This window comes from Cynocephalus volans, chromosome 4, assembly GCF_027409185.1.
Source record: "Cynocephalus volans isolate mCynVol1 chromosome 4, mCynVol1.pri, whole genome shotgun sequence".
NCBI lineage: Eukaryota > Metazoa > Chordata > Mammalia > Dermoptera > Cynocephalidae > Cynocephalus > Cynocephalus volans.
Genome location: NC_084463.1, coordinates 65337272 through 65349338, shown reverse-complemented (window position 1 = coordinate 65349338; position 12067 = coordinate 65337272). Strand labels below are relative to the sequence as shown.

Sequence of the window (12067 nt, the reverse complement as noted above, 5' to 3'; positions counted from 1 at the left end):
TTATTTTCCCATATGGAAATAAATTCTGATTTACCTGAACACAACTCCTCTTCCCCTGATCTGACATAGGGTTTCCTTGGAATGGAGCTTCCTAGCCTCTCTCTCATACCCTCTGAGTGGAGTTGGGGAGTGCCAGGCAGCTAATCCTGTATCCTGCTGTTGAGAGGAAACCTTAGGTGGCTTTATGTAGAGTGTGAAAGGCAGGAGAAATCACCGCTCTAAAGTGTGGGCCGAAGTTATTCTGACATTAAATTGTTACTTTAAACCCCCAAAATAAATCAATACAAAAAATGAAACGCTTCCTACAGTGACAGAATATATGTAAATCCAACCTCGGGCAAAATATTCCCCAAGTTTCCCAGACATTTGTTAAAAATCATTAACTAATGAAGTAACCTATTTTATCTTTTTATAAGTTAAAAATAAAAATCATTAATCCCCAAATAAACTTTATTATATACCAAGTCACCATTTGTGGACTTATTTGTAGAGAAATTTGTAATTCTTGATGAAATCATGTTTGTAGAGGTTTGTTTATGGAGATCAGCCAAAGTGTTAAGTCAATCTCTTCCTTTGTCCTGTAAAAACCCAATCATCCAGGTTAACACCATCTGAAAACCCCTGAAATGCAATCAATTGGAAAAATGGGTGTGGTCTTCAGAGGCTCAATAAAAGGACAATCAAGGAGCCCAACTCATTATTCTCCAGAACAGACTGAGTGCCTTTCGAACTCACCTGCCTTCAGAGACTTTTGAATGCTGTCACTACTGCACAGTGAGGCCTTGCTCCCTGAGCCGAATTCATATTATTGCTTCCTCAGCAAGTATTGGTGAGACCATAAATATATTCTTCGGTGAGTATACAATTTACTGAAGTGAAGTTCCTGCTATTTTTTGTAACGAAAACAAATAATTTTAATTCATAAATCAGCAAACTGAGATGTTTTCCATGAAATGATGTTGTTTGCTTAGTTAGTAAAAATGACTCTATATTTATAACCTATTTACAAATTAAACTGTTTTTAAATCTCATCATTCTATACATTTTTGAATTAATATAATGATTTTTGTCTATTTTATGTTTTTTTTGGTTGTTCATATATATGGTAAAGACTTAAAAGTAGTTGCCAGATATCTTACAGTTTTGTAACTGTTGTAGGTCCTATAAATTGGTACATTCATGTACATATACAAAAGAGAATATAGTCAATATATAAGTAAATAATGCATAAAATAATTAGAAAAGTATCGCTTTTGATTGTAATTTTGTCTCTTTAGAAGCTTTGTTTTTTTGACTTAAATGCTAATGAAGCCAGAAAATGTTTAGGCTTGCAGAAAGTGGCACTGGTATTTATGAAGAAACCTCAGTAATGGGAGTGCCATCTCTATTCATTTAGTGTAGAAATGAAGGACTAATTTTTTTAAGTAAACTTTTATTACATGATAATTAAACATTTTTCACAATGTGAAAGGGTGCCTGATAGTTTAAGGGACTTGAAAAATATTGGTATTTTAATTCTTTAATTATTGGTTTCTTTGAGCATAGGTATGTAGATAAAGATAGGAGGACAACTTAGTATGTTAATATATAAAGAGGCTGGCTGAAATGTGATACAGTTTTACAAAGTTTAGTTTAATCCGTTGTATGAGTCTGTTTTCAGTTGCTTATAACAATACCTGAAACTGGGTAACATATAAAAAAGAGGCTTATTTATTACAGTTCTGGAGACTGGGAGGTCCACAGTCCAGGGTGAATATCTGGTGAGGACCTTCTGGGTGGGAACTCTCTACCGGGTTCTGAGGCAACCAGGATATCATAATGGGGAGAATGGCCTGAGCGGGAGAGAGCTAACCTTCCCATTGGCTGTCCTTATAAATTCATCAGAACCACTTGCATGACAACCCATTAAACCATCAACTTTTTACTCCCCGAATGGATCAATCTATTTGGGAGTCCCACTAGTTGAGATACAATCACCTCTCAAAGGCCTAACCTTTCCAATACCAGCATTGGATTCCCCAGCTTCTTAACACTGTTACAATGGAGATCAAGTGACAAATGAACTTTGGGAAACATGTTTGACTGACAGCAACCTTATTCTCATGTATTCAAAAGCTGATTTTGGATTAAGATCTGTTTAAGACCACAAAGGACATCAAATGAGAAAACTTGCTTTTGTCAATATGTTTTGAATATACAAGTTTCTTCTACATTTTTATCAATGGGTTGTAAGAAAAGCACACTCTGGATGATGAGTGAGAGAAAGAAGATATACAGATCAGTGGCATTCTGTACATTACTTCATTTTATTAATTTACTTTTTGAAAGTTTTATTATCTGTAAGGATATTGTATTAACATCATGTCTTTAAGTTGATAGACATTTCTTGGAACTGTAACTATACTAGAAAATGGTTGTTTGAATTACCATAGTGGCTTAGCAAACAGTGGTTCCTTGGTTAGCTGATTTTAATGTTGCATAAAAAGGTATACATTCTGGCTACAACAGTTACTGGTAGAGTGATGAAGGAGAAGTCATCAAGACATAATGGTTATGGTAATTAAGTGAAATAATGAGGTTAAAACTGAGTCCTAATCTCTTTGCTAAACCAATTACTTGAAATGAGCAACATAATTGATTTTCAGATCAGTTCAAACCTCCCCGTGGATCTACAGATTGAGTCAAACTCGTGCGGTTCAAGCAATTTATTGGAACCTAAAACCTCAGCAGAACTGCAGTACATTTATGGAGTTGGAAAGGTTTGGCAAAGTTGATGCATGTTGGTTAGGCAACCAAAAAAGTGTTCTACAAAGCTCAAGAGATTTCTTTAGGACCAGTTTTCCATCTGTGTCATAGCCAAAGTCCATCCTACTCTAGATAGAAGTTTATTATCGAGTCACAACTTGAGTAAATTTTTGCTTTGGTCTTTGCTTTTCAGGACAGAAACATAAACTGTTCTGATTTTCTTCCCTGAGAAAAATGGACTCAGACATCCCAGAAGCCTTCCAGAAAGAACTCACCTGCCTCGTCTGCATGAACTACTTTATAGATCCAGTCACCATAGGCTGTGGGCACAGCTTTTGCAGTCCTTGTCTCTTTCTTTCCTGGGAAGAAGCCCAAACTCCTGCTCGTTGCCCAATGTGCAGGGAACTATCACAGCAGAAAGACTTCAGAACCGATATTCGTGTGAAGAAGATGGCTTCCCTTGCCAGACAGTTTCTGAGCTCTGAGGAACACATGTGTGGGACCCACAAGGAGACAAAGAAGATCTTCTGTGAAGAGGACAAGAACCTGCTGTGTGTGCTGTGCTCTCACTCTCAGGGGCACGAGGCTCACAGACACTGTTCCATTGAAGAGGCTGCTGAGGAACACCAGGTAAGTGGTGCCTCTGAGGGTACTATGGAAGCCGGGAGCTTGTACAGCTAAGAGATTATGAGGACAAACAGGATCATGATGATGATCAATTCATTCTTTCCTGATGTGTCTAATGTGCACCAGATACTATTCTAGGCACGGAAAATAGAGCTGTGAATAAAATACATACATGTCTTCGTGAGGCCGACAGTCCAATGGGAGGGTGATAAAGTCAATGTTTATTATTTTGGTTATTGAAAATTACGTTAACATCATCATAAAACTCCCATTTTCACCGAACCACTGGCTACTACAACTACTTGGGCAAAGAGGATTTTATATGGGAAACATGTTTAGTATTAAGAGACAGATAAGTAGGATAAAGTACATTGAGATTAGCAGGAGAAAAGCATTAGTAGATGAAGATTATGAGACAAGATGCTTATCTGAAAGCCAGCCGACTACATACAATCTTTACTTGTCTGTTTCTCTAGGCTAATGATTACATTAAATGTGGTCTACAGTCTCGAATCTTCCAAAACAGAAAGTTTATGGAGGGTAAACAGGCAAACGTGATATTTGTACTTTCTCTAAAGTACTTTTATTCAACATTCCTTGCCTTTCTCCATTAGTTAGGGTATGAAATCCATAGTATTTGCTTTTCTGGTGCTCACATGCATAGGTTTTTTTTTTTTTTTTACAGGAGAAGCTATTAAAGCAAATGAGATCTTTATGGGAAAAATTCCAAGCCAGTAAGAGAAATCTAAATAAGGAGAGGAGACTAACCAACCTGTGGATGGTAAGTATGAGACTGTTACTTTCCTCAGAACTGGCTTGAAGCAGACATGATAGAGAATTACCCATTAAGAACGTGAGCTGAAATCATCATGTGCAGTGAGATTCTATGAATGGGTAGAACAATAGAAAAATAATTCACCTTTTCAGTGTAGGGTCATGTTCTTAGTTTTTCCTGACACTAATATATTAGCAACTACAAAAAAAATCCATCAAAAGAAAGTTGAACAAGTGGTTAGATGAAGCAAAATACAGAGATTTTTGGAAATTCAGTAACCTTTAAAGAGTTTAGGCAAAATATCTCAGATTTAAAGTCAATCTGAGTCCTGAGAGACAAATAGGTGTTAAAGGGCCATGGGTATTTCAGGCAGATGTTTATGCATGAGATGAATTCCAGAAATTAAAGGACGTGTGATTGGTTATCGCAGGTATTTCATACTGATCAGCACAATGAGTTCTCGGGGTTAAAAAGGAAGTGCGATTTGAGAAGCAATTTAAGAAGTGTAGCTGTGATGGTAAAAACTGAAAGCACAGGGGCTAGACAATATTATCATTCAATTTTTTTTTTTTGTCGTTTTTTCGTGACCGGCACTCAGCCAGTGAGTGCACCGGTCAGTCCTATATAGGATCCGAACCCGCGGCGGGAGGGTCGCCGCGCTCCCAGCGCAGCACCCTAAAAAGTGCGCCACGGGCTCGGCCCCAATATTATCATTCAAGTAGGAGAAAATAGAATATGTTGAAAAGCTGAAAAAAGGGCAAAAAATAAAAAGAAATTGGAGGAAGTGAGAAAATGAATACATGAATATTGGAAGTAGACATGCAATGAAATGAGAATTAATGTTCCTAAAGTGGCAGGTCAATATGGAGCCTGTGACATTAGATAGGAGGAAGATAGACATCAGGATGATAGAAATCTTTTGAGGGTTTAGGTATTTTAGGAAGACCTTGTCTGATGGCTTCTAATCCATCTGCTAATTTTAAGTGGTCAGGTTGCAGAGTAGAGAGATTTGCGACTAGAGACTAGTGTATTAAACAGATTAGACTATTGCATATAATAATTTAATAATAAACCATAGATTTCAACTGTTTTAATATAGTGTTTCAGATGTGAGAAGATGCATATTAAAGATATTAACCCTGGAAGGCAATTTTCCAGGTGTCTCAGAAACTTATGAAGAGGATAAAAGTGTTTTGAGGAAAGAATGATTACTTTCTTTGTGTTGTTAATAAAGAGAGAAACATAAATGAAGGAGGAAAAGAGAGAGATGAATTTTGTGGATTCCAAAAATTGGGAGGAGGTGAATTTATGGTATCTGTGGCTGATTAATAGAAACCATTAGCCAAGGAAAAACATATATGGTTTAAGTTTAAGTGGAGGAGGTTAAAGGTTGCCTGAATATGTGATCAACAAAATCCATTTCCTTACAGGATTACGTGTATCTGCGCAGACAGATGACCAGGGCTGAGTATAGGAAGCTACATCCGGTTCTCTATGGGGAAGAAAAAGAATATTTAGAGAACCTGAAAAAGGAAGGCTGGCACATTTTACAACAGCTCAAGAAAAGTGAAGCCCAAATGGTTGAAAAGTGGAGACACCTAAAAGAAATGTATGAGGAACTGATGAAAATGTGCCATAAACCAGACAAGGAGCTGCTCCAGGTAAGAATTTCTTTTAGCTGAGGTTCATACCTTTAACATCCATTGTTTATTTGGTACCAAAAATATATTTTCTCATCTCCTGCATCTGTGGTGGAGGTCATTTTCTCACTAGGCATAGTAGAGATACTGTAACTTTTAACCATGAACAATAAAGCTGTATATAATTGTGAACACTTTCCCCAGAGAAGATTCCCTTCTATAATTCTTATATACCTTGTTCTAATAACGAGAAAAGAACGACTTATTCATGGATATCCAATAGATAATATGGGAACATTTGGGAAAAGTTCCCATTTACTTTCTTATTCTCTTTGGATGCCCTATATCTGAATTGCTCTTATTTTGAAATACATCAGTCTTTAGAGATAACCCCTAGAAAGAACGTTTGGTAGACAGGTAATTTTTGCAGCTACGCACAGTTACTATGGTTGCTACCCACCTCCTTCTCTTTTTTTTCACCCTAAGGGTTTGGAATTTATTAAGAATTTAGATTCTGTCAGTATGTTTGTACTGGGTTTATTATTTAGAAAGGGAAAGGGTGAATTTAGAATATTTAGAAGAAGGTTTGGAGAGTGGTTGTGATTGAAACTTTTCTTAGCTTTTCAAAACCCAAAGACTGAGCAGTCAGAATGCCCAATTTCTGAAGAGAACTCATAGCTTTTTTTTTTTCTTTTTACAGGATTTAGGAGACCTACTAACAAGGTAAGTTTGGCTTTCAATGTAAACAGGGGTAATATGAGGGCTATGAAAGATCTCAAGCTCTTTCTAAACAACTGAAGCCGTTATACATTAGATTATATTGTTTGTTCATGTGTCCAAGTATTTGTGTGTTTTACTGAGTGTATAATTCCCTGTGCCTCTTTATCAGAAGTTAGTCTTGACTCCCTGCCCTGTGGCTCAGAGTTATGCATTAAAGGCTTAATGCAGAAGTTGCTAGGAAATAGCTGCCTATGTTTTTAGGATTCAACATCTTGAAGTGCATGGACTAGTTTTTCCCAGCTCGTAGGCAAGAGAGGCAAGAACTTCTGAGAATCAGGGGGATGAAAGCAGGTAAGCATAGAGAAATGTAAGAAAGATTCTGGAAGAATAGTGCAGTCCTATAAGATGTTTGTGGAGGTAACTGAAATATCAGAAAGGAGTTTTGATATAGTATTTTCAGTTGAATGTTTATGTCTTTTCTTAAGCACTAGGATAAAATATTTGGCACCCAAAAGATTAACTTAATTCTCCTTCTTCCAGGAGTGAGTCTGTGCAGCAGCACATGCCCCAGCCTGTGAATCCAGAGCTCAGTTTAAGACCCATCACCGGGCTGATAAACAGGTTTGACCACTTCCGAGGTGAGTGGCAGCCACTGGTGTGACGTGACTGCATAAATTGTGCTTCAGTAACAGTTGTCTCTAGCCAGTATTTCCCCCTCTATTGATCTTTCTTTTAGGAGAAGAGAGAAGCCTGTGAGTAGTATGAGTGTTTATAGTTCTATTTGTACTATGATAATATGGACAAAACTGAAAGAGAGCTGGTGAAAAAATAAATGTCATTCAGACCTGTAATGAATTACATATATAGAGAAAGAAGAAACAGAAAAATGGCCCTTTGAGTCTTTGAATCACTCTTTGATAACATGTCAGATGTTCAATGAGTTGTATAGAACTGCACATTTATTCAGTAATTTCCAATTTCAAATTAAACACAATTAATATTGATGATAGGGTGTTCTATATGCAAATATTTTTCCTAAAAAATTTCTTAGTAATTGAATTTGTAAACAACATGAAGTACAATGTATATGATGAGAAAAATAGGTGAATAAACATACTGCACAAGTAATATTTTGTGAACAACCAAAATAAAGTTGGTGGTCGATGAGGCAGGAGTAGAGTTCCGTGGTACATCCAAACCTGGAGGGTCCCCGCAGGCAGAGGGAGATTAGGCATCACGGAAGCAGGAGAAAAGGCAGAAAATTCCTAGTAAGAAACCGCTTTTAAAGCCATATTCAGGTTTTGTTCTTAAGTGTAAATTAACTAGCACATAATAACACCAGCAAGGCGATCACCATTTTATAGGTCTCACATTGATATTCTCTCTCCACATCCCCCAAAGCTGCAGGGAGGGTAAGGTTTGTTGCCATGGAATTGCAGCAATACACAAGTCTCCAGTTTTTCATGTTCTGTAAAAAGTAACCAGGGAGAAGTAGGCATGACTTCCCTTCCCTTTATAATCTCTGAATTTTTTAGATTTTTTTTTCTATTGAGTTTAGGTATGGGTTCCTTCTATAGGTTAACAGGTAGCACATGAATCTGATATTTTTTCAGCCAGAACTGCTTTTGTGGACCTGACCTGTTTTTCTTAGTGACACTCTAGGTAGATTTTCTTATTTCATGCATGATTTTATTTTTATCTTGACTAGAATATTCTTTTTCCACAGTGGAAATTTTCTTCGATAATGAAATAACCAATCACAATATCAGTTTTTTTGACGATGTGAGAAATTTGAAGTTTAGACATGACCATCAAGATGCCTCTTTGAATTCTGACAGATCTAACTATTTTGCTGCATGGGGAGCTCAGAGGTTCACCTCTGGAAAACATTACTGGGAGCTGGATGTGGACAACTCTTGGGACTGGGCTCTAGGAGTCTGTAAAGATTCCTGGATAAGAAACACTGGCAAAATGCTTGAATCTGGGGACACATTTCTTCTTCTGTGTGTGAGGGAGGATAATCATTACACTGTCTTGACCACCCCCCCAGTGACTTATCATTACATAAAGAAACCTCTGGGCCGGGTTGGTGTGTTCCTTGATTTTGAGAGTAGAAGTGTGAGTTTTGTGGATGTTGCCAAGAGTTCCCTCATATGGAATTACCCCACTGGCTCTCTCAATTTCCCTGTCAGGCCTTTTTTTTGCACTGGCCACACATGATCAGGCATAAGTCAGAAACCAGATGTTGTCTGGGAATTCCATATCTGAAAGAGCCCTTCTCAGTTGAAGCAAATCAATAATGTTTGACTGTATTGTTTTCTCTCCTTTAATATAACCTCATTTTATTGTTATTAAATAGAATGTATGAAGTGAAAAATTGTGTTGGCTCATTTTCTTTTAATTAAAATCATCTTTTGCATCCCATTATCGAGAATATATGCTGTGGTTGCTTACATGTTTTGTGAGCTTGCTGAGGTTACACACATGCATGGTTGTACAATTCCAATTTAACGATCTAATGGGGTTTGCACATTTAGACAGACCTGGTTATCCACAAAACACATGTCAGTTTGACCTCTTCTCTCTCTTATTGATATAATAAATCCTACAGTTGTATCACCCTCAGGGAAAAAAAGAAGCAACCATACATATTATAGAAAACTACCTCTGACCCTCAGGACAAGGATTGACTTTTGTTTTTATGATCCCAGAACAGCCTTTCTTTTCTTTAACTTTTATGATAATATAAATGCCAAAATATGAAGTAAGTCTATTATATTCACTGCCAGAGTCCCTGCAGATAACAAAATGACTGCTACATATTGAAAAGTTAACAGTTACTTGAATCATTAAATTAATAAATAAATAAGACAATTATTTGAAAGGAGTAGTTTTGCTATTAAAGATAGGAGTATTAATTGAATAGTATAAATTTTCAGGATTTGCGGTTGATGTAAAAAACTGATTAAATTACACAAGGCTATTTCAAACCGAATCAATTTTCCACTGTATTCAGAAACACCTGTTAGTGTGTTGAGAAGCTGGGAGTAAAGAGACTATCAGCATCAAGGCTAGATGCGGTGTGTGTGTGTGTGTGTGTGTGTGTGTGTGTGTGTGTGTGTGTGTGTGTGTGTGTGTGTGTGTGTGTTACAGTCATGGTGTCCATGCATTATTTATTTTAATTTATTTATCTTAATTTAAGACCATCCCCCAGGTTATGAAAGATGAGATGGAAGGATGAAATACAAATATGTGCCCTTACTCTCTGTTCCCATTTCACCATGATACAATAATTTGTTGATTTTTGTTTCAGTTGTTCTGTGACACACTTAACTATATATTCACCAATGTATTTCCTCCACCAAATACACTTCCTGAAAATATTGCCGAAATTAACAAATGCTTGTTAATTAAAAAAGAATATCTGAAGTTTGGTAGACATTGCTGTTTGCCATTCCTGGGAATGAGTATTAGCTGTGTGGCCTTGAACATGTCACCTAATTATATTTGCCACAGATTCATCATCTGTCATTCCTAGCAATAATAAGAGCTTACAGAGCTTATGTTTATCGAGCATTTGTCATGCATCTTACATATAAATGTGTTCTATATGCTTTAAATATAAAAAACCCTATAATCCAATGATAACAATAAAGAAACTAAGCCAGGAAGAATTTAAACAATTTGAACTATGTGACTGGTCTCCAAAATCTGTGATCTTGACTTTGCTGTGTGTTGATTCTCAGATGAAATAATGTAGGTAATCAACAAACATTTCAATGACTGTTGGTGACAGTCAGATTACATAATGCAAGTATAAAGCTTATCCTAGTATCTAACACAGAGTAAACCCTAAACCTATTGTTTTAAGCCTGGGCATGGCTGGGAGTGCTGGATAAACAAAGATTTTTCTTTTTCTTTTTCTTTTTTTTGTTTTAGTAGGAAAAAAAAGATCAAACAACAGGCACAGCAGAGAAATACCCCCAGGAGGTTGTGTTCAGTGAAGATAAGATGATCTTTATATTTCTTTGAGTTAGAACCAGGAATGGGTATTCAAGGATGAGTAAACTCTGCTTTTCTCCATTACTAAGTTGAGGATTATTCACCTGCCCATGTCTGGCTAACTAAAGGTCATGTGGCAAGGGACATCTTACTCTTTTAAAAATCTGTTAAATGGATGATTAAACAGTAATGATTATGCAAATTATGAAAATACATATCAGTAATATTCCCTTATTCTTTCCACCCCTACCACCTAGATTCCATAGTTAACCTTTACTCTCCTCCTCCAGTGCATTTCATACAAATCTTTATTAGCTAATGGAGAGAGTTCATCACAAGCTCTTTTTGACTATCTGCACTTCAAGTGATCTCAGATTGTAGAATTTCACTTTCTGGGCCTTCAACCCAATGCTTTCTTCATTTACACCTAAGGCTTCTGAGCTCTCTCCATTGACACCAAAATTTCAACAAGCAACAGCCATTTCAGCCTAAATATCGCCTTGCTACCGATATTTTTCTTTTTTGCAAAGAAATGTTATAGCTAATATTCTTATTTAGCATGGATTTACTTGTACGTACAGGCAGAATTTGCTTCTATGGGTATTTAAGATTTACCTTTGGTTTTGAAAGAGGAGGAAAATGTGTATCTATTTGGCAAATTTTCTCTGCTATTAAACCAAGAATTTCTTATTCTAATCATACTTCTGGAGATATTTATTCTTTTTACTTTCTAAATCTTTAGTTTTGATGACCTACATTGGAATTATTAGCATATGGGACATACCTGTGGTGGAGAAGTAAAAAAAAAAAGGTGAGATTACGTGGAACCTTGCAAGTTACATAAAAAATCGGGGACTCCCCTTGTTCCCATGCTCAAAAGGGTTTATTCGTTTACTTGTTTGCCCTCTTTTTGGCAGAAATTTAATTCTTTATAGAAATAAAAATAAAAGCTGATATGGAGAATGAAGCATATGTGAGATAATACCAAGGAGATGAAATTGTAAATAAGATAATGCACAATGTGAGAAGAGAATGTAGTCAATGATGAAATCCTGAGAACCCCCTAACATAAAGGACACTTTAAGGAACATGAGAAACGAAGGAACTAAGATTAATTAAAGGTAGTAGGAAAAAAAAAACAAAAACAAAAAACCTCTTTGTGGCGAAATAAAGCAAATAAATGAAAATAACATAAATGCAGTGTTTCCCATGCCCCCTCAATTTTATCAGCATTACTTAATTTATCATTGTAACTAACTCTAGCTGAGGAGCCTTTGGATTTAGAGAGGAATGTGGTGTCTTCCTATCAGCTTTCCTTTTATTCATTGCTAGTGACCAAAGATTCGGGATTATTTGAAATAATGTTACTGTTATGAGATCATGGTAACTATACTGTTTTTCAATCAGAAAGTGTTATTTCTGTTCTCTGCTCAACTCCTGATGTGTGTGTGATTTTGGTCAAATTTCCTCATGTCTCTTTAGGTTTTTTCATTATATGCTCAGATATGCTGAACGACAAATTTCAACAAATTTAGTTAAGTGATTAATTGGCTTTTAT

The 12067-nt window shown here is 36.3% G+C and overlaps 1 protein-coding gene across 1 annotated transcript; it reads left to right on the top strand.

Moving 5' to 3' along the window:
- Positions 1 to 2979: 2979 nt before the first annotated feature.
- LOC134376176 (tripartite motif-containing protein 43-like) lies at positions 2980 to 8727 on the top strand. Its single transcript, XM_063094821.1, has 6 exons — positions 2980 to 3375; positions 4058 to 4153; positions 5578 to 5808; positions 6488 to 6510; positions 7048 to 7145; positions 8234 to 8727. Exons 1-6 carry the CDS (start codon positions 2980 to 2982, stop codon positions 8725 to 8727), a joined length of 1338 nt encoding a protein of 445 aa, XP_062950891.1.
- Positions 8728 to 12067: the final 3340 nt, after the last annotated feature.

Bases quoted from the DNA above. Each gene is read 5' to 3' on its own strand.
- LOC134376176 (XM_063094821.1), top strand. From the start codon at position 2,980: ATGGACTCAGACATCCCAGAAGCCTTCCAGAAAGAACTCACCTGCCTC. The intron at 3,376-4,057 runs GTAAGTGGTGCC...TTTTTTTTACAG, and splicing joins AGGCTGCTGAGGAACACCAG to GAGAAGCTATTAAAGCAAAT. The intron at 5,809-6,487 runs GTAAGAATTTCT...TTCTTTTTACAG, and splicing joins CAGACAAGGAGCTGCTCCAG to GATTTAGGAGACCTACTAAC.